At 36.7% G+C, this 19017-nt stretch overlaps 1 protein-coding gene across 20 annotated transcripts in view; it reads right to left on the reverse strand.

Annotated features, from left to right (window-relative positions):
• EPB41L3 (erythrocyte membrane protein band 4.1 like 3) overlaps nt 1–19017 on the reverse strand; it is a 223820-nt gene that overhangs the window by 42455 nt on the left and 162348 nt on the right. For all 20 annotated transcript variants that reach the window (XM_074383732.1, XM_074383735.1, XM_074383736.1 and 17 more), the window contains exons 4-6: nt 9331–9435; nt 8056–8098; nt 2230–2305 (exon numbers count right to left, since the gene is read on the reverse strand). In XM_074383732.1, coding sequence (XP_074239833.1) covers nt 2230–2305; nt 8056–8098; nt 9331–9435 — 224 coding nt within the window. The remainder of the gene's footprint in view (nt 1–2229; nt 2306–8055; nt 8099–9330; nt 9436–19017) is intronic.

The raw sequence follows: 19017 nt of genomic DNA on the forward strand, positions 1-19017 counted from the left end.
CATTAAAAACAATTTTTTAGATTGTATTTTTTGTATGTTTTCTATATTTAGATATACGAATACTTACCATTCTGTAATTATTTCCCACAGTATTCAGTACAGTCACATGCTGTACAGCTTTGTAGCCTAGGAGCAATGGGCTTTGTCATAGAACCTAGATGAACAGTAGGCTCTACCATTTAGCTTTGTGCAAGTCCACTCTGGGATGTTCACACAACAATAAGGTCATCTAAAGATGCATTTCTCAGAATGTATCTTCATTGTTAAGTGACATGACTGTAATTATTAGGCCCCAATTAGCCTTACGGAAGTCTCACTTTGATATTAAGATGACAGGTCTTCCTATATGAGCAAAATAGATTTCAGGTAACTCAACAGCTATGTCATTAAAAACTTTGCTCTCAATTTCCTGCATTCGTAGTTAGGTAGTCTCTTTATAATAACACAATTTCTTCTGTTTTCAGTTCTCGTTTTTAAAATTTAGGTAGCTTCCTAAAATCTATCTAAGATATAAAGAATTACTACCTTAAAATTTGAGAATCTTGTCACCATAAATAGTTTTAAACTGGAGAAATTAACATTTTCCATATAATTTTGCCGTATCATAAAAATATGTTGATTTGTCTTCTCCGTTATTTTGCTTTTAAGACTTACAGATAAATTACTAACTGCCAAAGACCTCAAGGTAAGTGTTAACATTGGTGAGTTTTAAGAATCTGGATCATAGCCTAGAATATGAATAGAACAAAGCAGACCTGCTACGTTTTAGATAAGAAATGAACTGTTCACGGAAGCAGAGGACTATGATAAAGTCTTAAGGTCCCCTCTAGTTAAGATTTTAGGCTGGTGACATGAGTAAATTCCATGTAACTCAGACAGAAAAAATCCTTAAACATTTAACAGGCTCTACAAATATTATGAGTCAAGAGAAAGAAATCATGCACTACATTTTCAAGTCCAGGTATAGATGGGCTCTATAATCACAAATTAGCCAAAATAAAACAGTTCTTCAATAGCAACTAGAAAGTATCTTTAAATAAGAAATTATATAAATTTTCTGATTTATTGCAAATATTAAAAAATTCTCTCAAACTAATTTTTAATCTTCTCTTAATATGTCTGGTGAAATTACTGTAATTTCTCTTTTCCGTAAAGCCCTCCAAAAAGAATGCAAAGCTTACACAGAAAATTCTACACACACTGCACAAAATTGCTTTGACTTGTTTTATAACAAGTCTTACTACACCAAGCTGAGCAAGAGAGCAGGGGTTCTAAGGTGAATGTAGAGAAGCCTAGAGGGTCAGAGCACACCGGGAACAATGAACTGAGTGTCTGTGCCCCTTCCCCTCCAAATCCATATGTTTGAATTCGAATCCTACCCTCAAGGTGATGGGATCACAAGGTGGGGGTCTCTGGAAAGCTATTAGGGTGGAGCCCTCATGAATGGGATTAGTGCCCTTATAAAAAAGGCTAGAGAGAGACTCCCTCACCCTTTCACCACATGAGGACACAGTAAGAAGTCAGCATCCTGCAACCTGGAAGCACATCCTCACCAGGACCTGACCTGCAGGCACCCTGGTCTCAAATTCCCCGTCTCCAGAACAGTGAGAAATATGTTTCTATTGTTTATGAACCACCCAGTTTGTGGTATTTTGTTATAGCAGCCCAGATTAAGACATCCAGTACAGCTTTATAATGAGATCCTTTTTCTCACTCAACTCAGTTACCAAACTGAAATATTTTTATGTTCAATTCCTTTCTTAATAGCTTCTTTCTAGAAAACAATCATTTTCCTATACGCAAGATGTAGAAAGTAAACATTCAAATTTATGTGCATATGTGTTGGTTATATAAAAAGCATAAGCATCCAAGGACATTTTTACTCTAAGTATTAAAGCAGAAAAACTAAGAAGTGCTGTATCATACAAGGCTAAATCCCATCCAATTTGACTATGGTGTGTGGATGATTGTATTTCAATTCTGCATGTTTTCCCACCAGGGTCAAGCAGAGGGAATATCAGCCTGGCACCAAAGATTCAACTGTGAAAACATAGGATTTGGCAAATCTTTTCTTCAGATGTTTAGTCTCATTCATCTGCCTTTTGTGTGCCATTTGAACATGGTTGGTTGTAAGGCTACCAGATGTAAGCACACTCCTCTTTGGGGCATTTAAGAGAAGCCCAACTCTCCCAATAACGCTTGTCTTTTGCATAGCCAACTTTTAAATACCTGGTGATATCTTCAGATAGCTGGGCAGGGTCTGGTGGATAGAATTTCACATTAAAAGAAAAGTGCCAAGCACCACCTGCAAGGATGGAAAAAAATTAGAGTAAAACCTCAAGAAAATCTTATGATTCCAACTGAGAGTCAGAACTGCCTTAACTCCAAACATTAACACCCAGGCAACTTTTGATCATCAATGGAAAACTGGGAAACCTTAGTTATATGAAATATATAGATAAGTCCGAAACCTCGCCTAATTTCTAACCTTCTCCCCAATCAATTAAATCCTTTATTAGTACTTTTAACTAGCAAGGAAACTGATCAAACCTCCCACCTCTTCGGAATCTAAGGTCAGCACTTGGAAGAGGGAAAAAGCATGAATGACATGAATAATCTTCAGTCAGGGAAATCTGGAAGTGGCTGGATTTATTGTTGCAAATTTCTGGATAGCTCACAGACCAACACTACAAATATAATTCCCATTTTTTTGTCCTTTCTGCTTTGTTATTGTAGGTCAAATCCAATTATAGTAAATCCAAGGGAATATTAAACATAGATTTATTTTATGAGAAAGGTTTGTTGCAGTGAACAGTGTTCTAGCAGGTGGGCTGCTCTGTGGGCTGCTGAAAATTCTTTTCTTGCTCAGGAAAATTTTTGATGAAATAGGTACTTGAATGTATTTATTGTACATTGCCAAATTTTGCACCTGCACCTCCTTAGCCTGAGTCTTAGCAGGATCCTCTTTATGCTTTGCCGTCTTTATCCTGTGGCCTTTACTCACGGCCTCTCCAGCACTGAAAAGGGTCAACCAGGAGTCAGCTTACCAGTACCTACTCTCTGTATTGTAAACACATATCTTTGAAGCATTATGAAGCCTTAACTCAGCTCCACATCTCATTAATACTATCTCTAATTATATATGGTTTATCAATATAAATGTGGAAAAGACCCTTTTCTTTTTTTCTGCATTTACTATGTGATCATTACTTTCACCTGTATTCACTCTGTTCTGGCTTTTAAATGCAGCAATTTACCAAAGTCTGGGTATTCCTCCTCTGTGGTGCTGTTTATATTTGTTCCCTCTACCCAAGAAGAACACTAAAAGTGCCCGAGCCTAGGTTCTGCTTGCATTTTGAATGTTTTACAGAAAAATTCCTCCCAGTCCTCCAGCTTCCACTCTGGAGGTCTTTCATTCATGCCTCACCCAGTGGCCGCTGACTTGCCTTGACTCTAGGATTCTGATTCTGTGACTTCAGTCTGCCCCTTTTGCTTCCAATAGTCTCCTAAGACTTCCAAATCTCCCTGTCTCTCCATTGAATGACTTCTGGACACTCCATTGCTCCACGAGCCTTTCCCACACATTCAGAGGAAGGCACGGTACTGTATTTCCTATCTCCTTTCTCTGCACTGTTCACCTGCATCGGAGGCAATACTTAACTTCATCAATTTCTTAACCTTTGTCACAAATGGCATAAATCCGTGTATTAGTTATATTCTTGACACTATCGTTGACATCACATTTAAGATTCCACATGGCAGGGACTCTACCTGAGGTGCTGTATAAAGGATTTAGTATACGATCAGGCATTATTGGGGGCTTAATATCATTTTTAAACCACTCAAAATATATCTGTCAAATATATTTTAGTGATTATTTTTCCTACTGTTCTCAAAAAAGTCCTTTTGTTTTTCCAAAAATAGTCTGATTTAGTTTTATTTTCCTATTAATTCCTACTCATTTCCTATTAAAATAGATCCCCTCAATGCTTGCCAATGGTAAGGTTCATAATGAGTGCTGGCTTTCCCCCAAGAAAGTGAAATTAAAACTAATGGATTAGTTATGGGAAATGGATTTATTACTCTTTTATAATTTTTATTCACGTCAAAGCAGGCCTTGAATTCACGAATAGTTTAGCAATGTAATTAAACAATCTTACAATAAATGTCCAAGTTAGACACTAATAAGTAATAAAAATATAGGAAAGACATTTAATGCAAAAATCCTCATTCTAGGAAAACAAGTTTCAAACTACAGTGAGCCGAAGAAATACCTGAGGTACCTGTTAAAAATGCCAATTCCCAGGCTCCACCCCAGGGATTTTTATTCCAGGGATTCTGAATACAGCCTGGAAAATTATGGCTTAAATAAGCTCCCTTATGGTTCTAATAATAAAGATGGGCTTTTGAAGCACACTTTGAAAAATCACTACTACTAAGGAATCCACTTCCCTAAAATACATCTTTCAGGACAGTATTTTGAAACAATGGGAAAGTGTACAGAAACTATAATACAATCAATATCCCAATCAAGAAAAAAAAGTCCAGTTAAATGAGGTATAAAACTGGAAATTAATGAGAGAGGCAGATTAAAGCTCAAATACATATCCTCATAAAGAATGTGACAAAAACAAATCCACTGAGAAGGAAGTGCTCATGCAATAAATAAGTTTGCAACTCTATATTTGCTCAAATGAGGGCCCTAGTTAGAAAGAGGAAATGGAACATCTTGAAGACATTAACATGAATACTTCTATAATGCTGACGTGGAATTTTAAGTTACAAATTTACGATATATAGAAAACAGTAGCAGTGATGATAGTTCATTCTTATGAAAAATTTCTAATGTTAGTCTTTTATGCCAGCCAAATCTTAAAATTTCTAATATACTGCATTTACACCATAAAAGTATGATATATGCCCTATGTCACAAAATTACTATATCATGAACATACTTAAAATCACAAAATATAGTGTATTTAGAAATTTAAAGATCCAGCATGCATAAAAGATTCCTGGAATAAGAATTTTTTCCATAAAACCTCTCAGTTTCAGAATTTTCTGGTTTTTTTTTTGAAGCAGGGTCTCACTCTGACACCCATACTACAGTACAGTGGCACAATCATAGCTCACTGCAGCCTTAAACTCCTAGGCTCAAGTATCCAGCACTCTTAGTCTCCCCAGTAGTGACTAACTACAGGCATGTGTCTCTGAGCTCAGCTAATTAAAACAATTTCTTTTAAAAAATAGAGATAGGGTCTCCCTATGTTGCCCAGGCTGGTCTTGAACTTCTGGCCCCAAGTGATCCTCCTGTCTTAGCCTCCCAAAAAACTGGAATTACAGGCATGAAGTTTTTGAATTTTCTATTTATCATAAAGTTGGACTTAAAATATTTGTTAGCTTGGTTTCCATTTTCTTAAAGATCTAATTCTAAAGGAACACTGTGAGCCCACAGCAGAAAAAGCATGGAAACATCCTTTTATCATTTATATTTTGGAAGAGGGGTAATGGTACAGTAATTACATTAGATGTAATATTTCTCTGCCTTGGTTGAATGTAAATTTTGTGGCAAGAGGTTATTTTAGTGGATGGGAAACAACAAATAATACAGATAAAAAACACCAAATCCCATTTTTAAAGAGATTCCAATTTTCCTTGTCTCCTTTATCTGTAAGACTGTCAGTTTTCTTTATGGCAAAGTCATATACACCACCTAATCTGCATGATGAAAAAAATCCTTTAAATCTCTAGTGTGTGTGTTTTTTGTTTTTTGTTTTTTGTTTTTTTAAGGCAGAGTTTCACTCGTTACCCAGGTTGGAGTGGTGCAATGGCGCAATCTCGGCTCACCGCAACCTCCACCTCCTGGGTTCAGGCAATTATCCTGCCTCAGCCTCCTGAGTAGCTGGGATTACAGGCACGCACCACCATGCCCAGGTAATTTTTTGTATTTTTAGTAGTGACGGGGTTTCACCATGTTGACCAGGATCGTTTCGATCTCTTGACCTTGTGATCCACCCGCCTCGGCCTCCCAAAGTGCTGGGATTACAGGCTTGAGCCACCGTGCCCGGCCTAAATCTCTTGTTTTGATCATCTTGTCCCTTTAGCTTTCTTCTCTTTGAAAGGAAGGTAGAAGACAGTATAAATGGGAAGTTAAAGAAAAAATGAATTCTATTAATAAGAAAAAAGGAAATTAGACAGTTTATACAGGCTTTCTTGTCATGGTATTATGACTTATTCTTGAACATTTTATATATTTTCAAAGTGCTCCACAATTATTAATCAGCTCAGTATTCCATTAATTAGATGAATAGGAGAACTTTATGCACACAAAATGTTATGATATATATTCAGCACGTCTGCTTTAATAACTCTAATAATCCTTAGAAAAATATTTATCTTACATTTTTTCTTAGGATTCCTCCAAACAAAAAATAAGTAGTGTTTTCACCTATTTATCACAACAACAGCTACCTCTGGTTTCCGTCTCAATTAACTATTTCTATTAACCGAATTTGTTAATCAAGTTTCTGGTTAGTGGATATACATAATTTCCCTCAAACATATGGTAAAGATGTCTAAATTGCACAAATAATCATCTGACTCTCCTATATTTAGAAGTATGGTTATACTTTTGTCTTTCTGGAATATTATCATATTGAACCATTTCCAAACTGCTCACTGCTAATTATATTTTATTAGTACTTGAAGTATTATTTTGATAGCTCAGGACTTTCAAAGGCACTAAGAAGTATTTGCTTGTTCTTTTAACAGTGAACTACTGAAAACTTACTTATTGAAGTGGGAATGATGTTCTTATTAATAAACTGCTCTGAAATGTATCCTTTAACTAGAATTAGTTTTTCGGAAAAACTTAGACTTTATTGACAAAAAATACGAATAAAACGTAGTTATTTTAAATTATAAAGAGCATCCATGTTTGTGGCAAAAATAAGAACTACAGCAAGGGTAACGACTTTAAAAAGCTCCTCTTTCTCAACCCCTACTTTCACTGAATGATGATACTTCTGGAGTAATTACTATTAAAATCTTCCAGCCTTCCAAAAGTTTTCCATGCATCTATACAGACATAATTTTTTTAAAAAAACAAATGTGATTATGCTATAGATAATATTCCACAAACTGATTTTCACTAAGGAGCACTAAGACATATTTATATGGCTATTCCATGATTGAATTAATAATTTCTTTATATATGGATAATCAAGTTGCTTCTAGTTTTCTGCAACTGTAAATAGTATTAATCATAATGGATCTTCATTTTCTATACAAATGCACATTTTCCTTCTTAATACATATGCTGAATAAATTTCCACAAGTGAAATTAAGGGTCAAAGGGTAAGTACAGCTTAAATTTTAGTAAATACTGACAAACTGCCCTCTGAAAGGATTGAACCAACTTATTCTACCAATTGGGTAAATAAGTGCTATAGTTTATTATTAAACCTTAATTCTTTGTTAATCTGAATAGCTGAAAAATGATGTATCATTTTAATTTGCATTAAATCATTAGTAAAATTTAGTAACTTGTTTAATATTTATTAGCTACTTGTATTTCAAATTTGTGAGTTGCTCCTGCAATTGTTTGGTCCATTAAATTACGTAATTTTAAAATTGCCTTTAGGGGACTAAGAAACATTGTTACCACACAGTAAACTTCAGTTTGACTTGTTTGATTCAAGTCAAAGCTATGAAATGATTATGACTTTTATGAAGCCTTTCATACTTTCGTGGCTGTTGGAACATTAATAAATCAGTTTGGAACTTTTAAATGGTTAACTGCCAATTCGAACATCAGTTGATTACATCATATACTGGACATCTATTCACAGGCAGAGGAACAGGTCAAGTATCACGTTCCTTTTAAACCCCGAGTTGTGACAATTATAAAATGAGTACTATCTGAACTGCTAGATCAAATTTGAGACAAGAAAAGTTTGTAGTCACACTAGCCATTTAGGTATGGGCTACCAATTCAGACAACTTGCTCTCTGAAAACCTTCACATTTCCACAAAAAATAATCCAAAAGAACTTACTTCGAACCTGTTTTTTTATTTCCTTAGCGGGGTCCAACCAATTCTGAAAAGGAAATGACATTTTGAATTTGAATCAGAGGAAAATAAAAATGACTTAATGTTGACTAGGTACAGACTCGCCCTAAATGCAGTGAGGAGTCAGTGGTCCTGGGACGGCTTCCCTCGCTGTGGTCCTTCCCCCATATCTGGTGCCCCTCTGCCAAGCCCTCCAAGGGCCCAGGCACTGTTCTAATGAGAAAATGCACATGTGTGCAGTTTGGACCTGACAGAAGTCTTTTTCTTATATAACCACTGCCTTCAGAGATTCAAGGCAGCACAGAAACAGAAGAAAAGGCAGAAGATTCTCTATGTAAACAAGTTACTAAGATAAATTAAAAATATATGTAACTGGGTACACTGATGTCCTAGCCATTTAGTTCCACATTAGAGACCTCTGCAATGAAAGATTCTTAGGCATCTACCTAGGAAACTTCCCTAACAAATGAACACTTGCTTGTGATTTGTGATTTTCCTCACTGGTAAAATCAGATGTTTAATAATAAAGTTACGCATTGTCTGGTGAATTCAGGAGGTATTAAGTATGACTATGGCACAACACCAAAATGGGTCATCTATGAGCAGAATTTCTGACTCAGCTTCTCGTATTAGTGAAATGAAAATGATTTCCTTTTCTGTATTTCTCAGGTAGTTGTGGGGATTAAGGAGATATAGCCCTGAACAGAGTCTACAGAGGTATTGCATAAAACATCTACTAAATACATTAGACAAGTGTTAGGTCAGTGTACAATCCACCTCATATTCTGATTCAGAAACAATACGAAAGCATAAAAAGATGAATGAAAAATAGGGCAGCACCAATAATAAACTGCCCTGACAGTTTATAGGTTACAAATATAATAGCTTCATAGAATTTTGGGATATGAACATGATTTTTACATAAATATCAATTGATTTTCATTGGTTCAAATAATCTACTGAAATAATTACCCCATTGAGAAGGCACCACATAAAATGATTTCTAGGAACCACAAATAACTCAAGCATGAAAAACAAGAGTTCATTTACTGTTACCAGAATATTCAAGATTAAAGGAAGCTGCCAGTGATCTCCTTCATCGAGAAATAGATGATTAACAGCATTTACAGACTCAAAGTAGAAAATGTGGGAGTATGAAGGGAGTTGAAGAAAGTGATCCACCCATTCAGTCTCAGTTCATTTTCCAGCAGAAATGAGCAGTTCAAGTCATCTTATTTTGCACTGCTTTTGATCACTCACCTTCTGGTTTTCAGCATCTCGATACGTAAGCCCAAAGTAGTCTTTCTCTAGCAAGTTCAAGTGTTCACATACTTTATCAAACAGCACTTGTCCTCTGGAGCGTTTCTACAGGAAACAGAACAGAAAAGCAAGTCAACACACAAAGAAAGTTCTCCCAATCGCCATAGATAAAACCATGGAATATTTAAAACATTGCATGGTGTAACTTCAGTGAGTGACCAATGAGCGTGACCACACTGTCATCTCCTGTTTAAGTGGAAAAAGGGCTAAAAAAAGGGGAGGGGGTTTCAACCTACAAAAGCCTACCCACGCCTACAAATAAACAAAAACAAAGTATCGAGATGTGCTTACTTAGTATGTACAGGTGACCAGTGGGTGATTTCTAAATAGAAGCAATTGGGGAAAATAATGTGATGCTTGGAGCCTAAATGTGTGAAACAGAAAAACCTTGACTGTGAAAGAATATATATCAAACCAACAGAAGCCATACTGCAGAGTACCCTAACTCAATTCTCTACATCAGGGGTCCTCAACCCCCGGGCTGTGGATGGGTACTGGTCCATGGTCTGTTAGGAACAGGGCTGCACAGCAGGAGGTGAGTGGCAGGCCAGAGAGCACTACCTCCTGAGCTCGGTCTCATGTTACATCAGTGGCAGAGTTTGATTCTCATAGGAGCAAGAACCCTATCGTGAACTGTGCATGCGAGGAATCTAGGTTGCATGCTCCTTATGAGGATCTAATGCCTGATGATCTGAGGTGCATCAGTTTCATCCCAAAACCATCCTCCACCCCAGTCCATGGAAAAAAACTGTCTTCCATGAAACTGGTCCCTGGTGCCAAAAAGGCTGAGGACCATAGCTCTATGTGATAAAATTGTGAGTCTGAGAAGAATTAACTCTGCTCCTTTGTCTTAGGCAGACTCTCACTTAGACTTTCTATCCCAAATCCTTACATAGAAATTCTAAGGACCACTTTCTAAAAATCCATTAAATAAATTTCATTATTTTTGTTTTTTCTTTTGTCACAAATTTCAGTTTTGAACAGTTTATTTTATTTCTTAAATTGTTTGAGAGCAAATCCTTATTAAACATAACAAAACCTTAAGAATACTTATTATATATAAATACAAAATAAAGATATATGAGCTATATTTCTGACCATCAAGAAGGCATCTGGAGAAAAAAAAAAGGTAGTCATTTGGAAAACAATTCATCAGCTTAATTTATTGTGATGTATCATTTTTTAATCTAATCCTTCAAAGGCCTTTAAACATAGTCATGAGGTCTGTGACGAATTAACTGGCAACAAATAAACTAAACCAGTTTTTTGTTTGTATGCTACTAACATTTTACATCTAATACATTAGGCATATTTGTCTTTAAGATTTAATATAATAGCAATGAGAAATATGAAATTGATCAACTATGTTTATGCCAAAATAATAAGCATTCAAAAGACCTGTAAGTGGTGTGTTGTGTTACTGTGCAGCTGTAATTATGCTGAAAGCAATTACTCAGTCCCCTCAAGCATGACTATTTAGGAGAAAAGGCAAATTTATGATAGAAAAGTAAGGCCTAAATTGTAGCTAGCTAAATAATCGATGATGTATTGGGAAAAAACAGTTCCATAAAGTATTATGAAAATAAATTACTTGTTAGCAAAACTACATAATAACACTGCTCATTGGCTATAAATAAATATTATAACAATGAAGTGCCTGCTTGCTGGCTTAAATCATTTATTTATAAATAACAGCATATTATTTCTGAATATTGCTTTATAAATTATGAAGTTTTCATAAAAATTGGTTCTTCTGATGCTTCTAATTGGTATAATCTTCAGTTCACAGGTAAGAGGAGAGGTTCAAAGCAGTTGGGTGAGAGAGGCAGTCTTACATGATGACCTGGGAAATGGCTTTAGAATCAGGTAAACCTGGGCTTGAATCTTCAGGATGTCCCTTGAAGCTATGTAAAATGACACTACTTACTTCTTTGGAATAGCTGACATTAAAATAAAATAATGTATTCCAACGTGGTCCAGTGGTGGCATATATTAAGCATTCCATAGATGTCTGCTATTATTATAGCCTGGTGGCTGATTAACAGTAGAGTAACTAACATAGAACAGATTATTATGCATGTTTCTATGGGAGCACATATCCAGCTCCTGGTAGCACCAAGAAGTAGCTTTATAATTAACATGTCCCACTTTTTAGATATGAAATGCCTGCTGTTTACTATCTAATTGCTTTAGCTAGACCACTTTCTTCTTTTTTTTACCTACATACACACAAGATAGAAAAATACACATCAGTGTCTGGCAAATACTTTCTCCATGAGTAACCAACCAAAAAAATAAAAAATAAAACAAATGCAAATACAAAAACTTTTCTGTACAAGGCTTCACTTGACCCTATGCCTATATTCTCTGATCCAAGAGACCACAGCCAGTCATCAACAGAGGAATCATTTCAGAATATGTTGCAGGCTGCCCTGGCCATCGTTTCAGTTCACCACCTCCAGGCTGCGGTGTTGTTTACTTTGTCTAACAGGTGGCATGGCTTAGCTCAAGCACAGACTGTTATGTTATCTTGCACTCACTTTTCCAGTTCCTTGAAATTTGATTTCTATTAATGAGTCCCACCTTTCTTTTGAATAGACCAGATATTTTCTTACTGAATATTTTAAACACAGTTTTAAATACAATGACTATTAGTACACAATGGAGAATTGTTTTTTCAAGTCTCTAGAGCTGAGACCAGTTGTCCGGGTTATCAACTGTAGATGGTTGTATCATGGAATGGAAGCAATGGAATTCTTACCTGGTAAACATCAGCATGGCCATCAGCCAGCTGGGTGACTTTTGAAAAGGCTTTTAAGTTATTCGGGCCTCCATTTTCTCATCCTTGAGTGGGGATGTAAGATTCTACTGAGCAAGATGTTTATGGGCTTGAGGCTCTACCTGGGCCTCCCTTTGCAAACCACTAATGGATTGAGGCTCTCTCACCCATTGCACCCGGATGGAGCATCAGCACTGTTCTGCACATCGTGATGAGAAAAAGCTGCTGCCAATGGATGGAGGTGGGACATGACATGAAGTTTATTTTCCAGCCCTGGACTGGATCCCTTCTCTCTCAACTCTAACAATTTCTTGATTCTTCTAATCCAGATGATTTTTTTTTTCTAGTATATTATTCAACTTTTCAAGTCAACTATTTGTACTTGTTGATACCTGCAAGTAATAATGTTTACCATATGACTAAATCTCAACAATCAATAAGACTGGAAATTTTGTTGAAATTATGCTTATTATGGTTCCCAAAGACATGTTGTTCATTAAGCAATCAAGTGTAGGTATCTTACTATCATTGTATGTGGTTACATGCTACGCTATGAATCAAAAACTAAGTAAATTTTTATAAAATGGATAGAGGCATTCTAAACTAATGGATAGTTTACCTAACCAGAAAAGACTGAGATTTTAATCTTATAGTTCTTTGTGAGTGCTTAAGTCATCTCCGACTCAAAGGCATTCACAGTTTGTGTATACTATTCAATATGACATCATCTCCAAAGTGTGACTTTACTTTCCCAGAGTAACAAACTAAAGGTGGCTTGCCTTCTTTAGAGTTCCCCTGACAAATCGCATTTCTGTGTCTGATAGAGTAAATGGACATACTGCAGTCCAACAATCAGGAAAGCTTTAAATGAAATGTCCTACAACATGGCATATCTTCAAGCAACTTAAACAAGTTTCATAACTGTTTGAATTTTTTTCTTTAATTAAAAAAATGTCCAAATTGATTCATGAAATTGTTGGGTGTTAGGAGAAATCTGTCAAAAAAGAACTTAAAGAGGATGAAAAGTCAAGCCAGAGCTCGCTGAAAATATTTGCGAAACACATATCTGATAAAGAACTGGTATCCAAGATATACAAAGAACTCTTAAAACAACAAGAAAACAACCCAATTTAAAAAGGGGCAAAATATCTGAACTGACACCTTACCGAAGAAGATATACAGATAGCAAATAAGCATATGAAAAGATGTTCCACATTCTCTGTCATTAGAGAACTGCAAATCAAAACAACAGTGAGAAACCACCACACATATGTTAGAACAGCTAAAATCCAGAACAATAAAAACACCAAGTGCTGGTGAGGATGTGGAGCAACAGCAACTCTTACTCATCATTGAGAATGCAAAATGGTAGTGCCACTCTGGAAGACAGTTTGGCAGTTTTTTACAAAACTAAACCTATTCTTGCAGTATTCACCAATCATGCTCCTTGGTATCTACCCAAATGAGCTGAAAACTTATGTTCACTCAAAAACTTGTACACAAATGTTTATAACACCGTTATTCATAACTGCCAAAACCTGGAAGCAACCAAGAAGTCCTTCTTTATGTGAATGAAGACACAAACTGTGGTGCATACAGATAATGAAATAATGTTCATTGATAAAAGAAAAAATAAGCTATTAAGATATGAAAGAACATTAAATGCATACTACTAGGTGAGAGAAGTTCATCTGAAAAGGATGCATACTGTATGATTCCAACTATGGTAGTTCCCTGTTATCCATGGGATTTTACATTCCAAGGCCCCTAGTGGATACCTAGAACTGCAGATAGTACCGAACGCTATATATTTTGTTTCTTCCTATATAGATATACTTATGATAAAGTTTAATTTATAAAATAGGCACAGTAAGAGATTAAAACTCAAGTAGTAAGAGAAAAATTACAAAAATATACTGTAATAAAACTTATGTGAATGTGATCTCTTTCTCTCTCCCTCAAAATATCTTATTGCATGAAACTCATCTGTTTTCAGAAGTGAGACTGAAGATAATAGTCGGGGGGACTATTGTATATATCATCCTGCAAAAGGCAAAAGTACGTAAGGGGTTGGCAAAAAGACCAGTGGTTGCCAGGGGTTTTGGAGTGGGGAGGGATAAATAGGTGGCCAACAGGGAATTTTGGGGACAGTGAAACTGTCCATTATCTGTATGAGAATGTAATGGTAGACATATGACATCATACATTTGTCAAAACTCACAGGATATAGAGCACAAAGAATAAACTCTAAACTATGGACTTTAGTCAACAACGTGTCAATATTGGCTCATCAGTTGTAACGAATGTGCCGCACTAATGCAAAATGTTAAAAACAGGGATCCTTCCTGTAAGAAATAGCAAAAATTAAAAATAGGGGAAACTGGGAGGTGAGGGGCAGAGTGTGTGTGTGTGGGGGGTTATATGGGAACTCTGTGCTTTCTGTTCGTTTTTCTATAAACCTAAAATTGCTCCAAAAAAAAAAGTCTACTAATTAAAAAGAGAAAGACTAACAAAAAGTATTCTTAAATTGTTAATAATTATTTTAAAAGTTTAGTAAAAGTAAAAACATTAGTCACCAAATGATTTTACTTTTATCGTGAGTAAATACAAACTTAAAATTTTCATTGAGTCAACATTTTAGAAAATTCAAAACTTAACCTGAAAATTCTCCACTTATCTTGGATTTCCCCTTGAAATTAACTTGCCTAAGAAACTAGGTCATTTGCCTGTAGAGTTCTCTCAGTGTAGAGTCTGCTGTTTGCGTCTTTACCGTGTAATGTAACCAGCTCTCCCAGTCTCCTGAATTGCCCCTAAACTGTGAGTTAGAAGCTTACTCACGTTCTGGTTTGTTTTTCATAAACGATACTTCATCAGGAGTCATTATGTGACTGCTTGATTTTTTTTTTTTACATATGTGATATCAGCAGTCACTGACAATCATTGCCCTACATAATTCATTCCAGATTGCAAAATGGTGATATTCTAATGCGAATCATTCCTTTTTCATTTATTAGCTGGAGCATATTTATAAAGAGGTATTTCTCTTTATCAAAACTATTTGTTTACCCAGTGATACCGTTTAATGATGAAAATGAAGATGAATGCTTGTTTCTTTCTCTTTATCCATTTTCAAGATAATGAGTTGGCTCCCTGGCATCACCCAAAGTTACCAATTAAATCTTTTGGCTTCATACTATCATGATGAACTCATGAAGTTAAACAGCTCTGATGTGCTTCAATCCATCTCAGGCATTACCCGTAATGATGCTCTCAATGTCCCACATGTTCTGCTTTGCCTATTAAGTCTTTCTCATCCTTCAAGAGGTTTCTCCAGTGCCAACTCTCTGAAGCATTTCCTGTCTTCCCAGACAAATGTGATTTCTCTCTCCCTTGGACTTTGTAGCACTTTACGGCAGCACTTTCTATATTCTGCCTTACATCCCAGCTGTGTGTCTGGGCACTCACTTCATATCCCTGATCGTAAAGACACTTGCAGTGGCATTGGGCCTCCTGCATGCCATCTTTCACAGGGCCTCTTTTTTTGTAAAATACCATTAAGAGATTAAAACAGTAACCTGCTGAAACTTTACAAAAATATTTTTCTCATAAGCACGCCATAACCAATGACACAGAAGCAATGTTTTAAACTAGTGGCTTTCAAAGGTGGATACTGGATACTTTCAACAGTGGATACTGGGAGCACTTAAAACATGTCAATGTCCAGGCCCCAACCTCAGGTCAATTAAATCAGAATTTCTGCAGTTGGGCCAAGGCATCTGCTTTTTGTTTTGTTTTGGCAGAGTCTCACTCTGTTACCCAGGCTGGAGTATAGTGGCATGATCTCAGCTCAAGGCAACCTCTGCCTCCCAGGTTCAAGTGATTCTCCTGCTTCAGGCTCCTGAATAGCTGAGCTTACACCTACCTGCCTGCCACCACGCCTAGCTAATTTTTGTATTTTTAGCAGAGACATCGTTTCTAAACTTTTAGGTAAGACATGGTCACTCGAACTCCTGACTTCAAATGATCAACCCTCCTCAGCCCCGCAAAGTGCTGAGTTATAGGCATGAGCCACCACCCCTGGCTGGTATCTGCATTTTTAAAAAGATTCCCAGGTAAGTCATGCTGGTATAGTTGAAGGGTCACTTTAAATTAAAATATGATTGCAAGTTACAAATTTTTAAATAGGAGGACTCTAAAGACATTTTACTTTTTTACAAGGAAGTATGTAGCTTTTTCAGATTTAGTCTAGGCCAATATTCATACTTGCATTATAGCAAAATTGGTTTACACAGACATAAGTGCTTAAAATCCTTTTTTTTTTTTTTTTTTTCTTAAAGAGGAAGGGTTTCACTCTGTCACCCGGGAGTGCAGTGGTGAGATCATAACTCACTGCAGCCTCGACCTCCTGGGCTCAAGCAATCCTCCCACCCCAGTCTCCCAGTTAGCATAATGGCATATAGCATCATTTCTAGGAAATCTTTTAAAAATTCCTCCCTAGAGATGGGGTCTTTCTATGCTGCCCAAGGCTTAAAATCTGAAGACATTCATTCCAACACATTTTCTTGGAAAACTAAAGTTCTCAGGAAATGGTAAATCAGCCAAATGCTAAAATAAAATGATACAAATGATAAATAATAAACCACTAAACTCTGGAAAGAAACACAAAAACATTAATTTTCATTTATAGCTATGAATATAAGAAAAACAGAAACATTTTGAAATTTGTTGTGTTTTTTTAAAACAGGGAGACACTTTTTAAACAATTTTATAGTTAAAATACACTTTTACTCAAGATTTTGCTACATTACTAAATAATGACCCCTAGTAAGTTAATAAATGTCTTGATCTCCTCTTTTCTAATAGAGCAGGAGCATTCGCATTTTCCAGTTATTGGGACTATTGTTTGGACTACTGTTTTCATTGTTTCTTTCCCTGTATTCATTTTCAAGATAATGAGTTTGGCTCTCTAGCATCACCCAAGGTCACCAATTAGATCTTCCCTAGCAGGTGACTGGGGTGACTGACCTGTACAAACAGCTGGCACTGAACCCAGGGAGGACAGCTCTCCTTGGCACTGCTTTCTCTAAAATGGGCATTGCCTCCATCCCTGAGTCCCTATAAATCATCTCTTAATGTGCGCCTAAGACAATGAGCGCAAAAGCAGGAAGACACAAATCGTGCCAAGTCTCAGCCCCAGACTACAATAAAATGTGTTCTACAATACAACGTGTTTGGGTTTTTTTCTTCAGTCTTACAAAGCTATAAATCAGCCTGAGTGAAGCCCTCTTCTGGCACAGCTGAAATTAGAGAAATCTGTCAAGTCAAAAACCATCTTTTAGCCTTAGAAAACAAGGTACAGTTATCTATCCAAAGCCGTACAATCATGAAGAGAATGAGGAGAGCAAATTGTTTTGCCTGAGAACTGGAGCTAATCAGCAGTCCCTGCTGCGCAGGAAGGAATGAGGCTCCTGCATCAGAAGGTGTGTGCTTTGGCAAGGCTCTTCGGGAGGCATGCATGTATTTCTTTAGACAACAGCTTTGAAAAATGAAAATAAAAAAGCCTCCTGCCTATGCTGGCTTAAGTTCTAACCCACTCATGTTAATACAAGAAAATATGGAGAGCTATGATACTGGAAATTCCCAGCAAAACTGATGCTTCTTTATCCTCATTTGAGGCGCTGTCTATGCCGTAAGTACTTAATTTTCTCCATCACTTATCTTCCTCAAATAGACCCCTGATTTTCTTTTGGAAGTCATATTCTTTCATGAGTGTAGTAGTTTGTGAACTCGTATTTCTGCTCCCTGAGGATGGGAGTCTGCTCGCCCTTTTTACCGCCCTGTTGCAGTGTCCTGAACACAGCAGGCGTTCGATCTGTGTGTCTAAGAAGTGCTACTGACAGGAATTTCATAAAAGAATTTCTTCTCACATTATTCTGGATAAATCTAGCAAAATGCCATCTCCCCGCTCCCCCACCCATGCTTCCTGCCCTAATTGCATTTTTCCTCAGTGCATGCCTTTTCATTTTCCTCACGCTTAAAGGTCACTCGGACTTGTCTTTATTTCTAAATGACTGCACTACTGCTTACCTCAAGAATGGGAGCCTCAGAAGAAGCTCACCAAACTCTCTGGGTCAGAGCTTGGGCCCAGATCAGACACCGGGACTCTGCATAAGCCAATAAGTCACCTTTCCTGGGATTTCTTTTTCTCTGATGGATTCTTGATAGAAAAACACTCTAGCATTGCCTTGAAATTTAAGTGGAGAGTTGGGTTTTTTAAAATCCATACTTGGAAAATGCCAAAGGGCCATGGTCAAACCCGGGAACAAAAGATGGTGGTGTCTTGTCTGGAACAACAGAGTCCATAAAGCCTTAGAAAGAGCTGGAGCTGAGAAGCCGTAAGAAGAAAGATAAGGCACCAGCTGCTCTATGTGCATTGCCTGCCTTTTTGGGCTTTCTCAAGTGTACCTGCAATGCCAAGTTTAATAAGCATGGAAAGTCCATTATCCACATCCACTACTGCCAGAATCCATTCTCATGAGGCAGGACTTAATGGGATCTATCAGCCTATGTACTAATCCCAAATGTGATCCAGGCAGCACATTCATAGAAGGCGGACATGGGAGGCAGAGATCACATTTCTTCTCTCTAGATGGCACATACGTTGTCAGCCCTTTCTTTAAATTCATGAGCTATCAGCTCTTCAGAAAACCATGAGGGTAACTTCTATCAAACATTCATCAGTCAGTCAATAATTGTTCTATCACATTCTTATTCAATTAAGTTAGCAATAATGATCTGGAGCCTTTGTTAAAACAGAAATATGAAACTATTTCCTGGTCTTGGTTAGT

This window comes from Saimiri boliviensis, chromosome 13 (genome assembly GCF_048565385.1).
Source record: "Saimiri boliviensis isolate mSaiBol1 chromosome 13, mSaiBol1.pri, whole genome shotgun sequence".
Lineage (NCBI taxonomy): Eukaryota > Metazoa > Chordata > Mammalia > Primates > Cebidae > Saimiri > Saimiri boliviensis.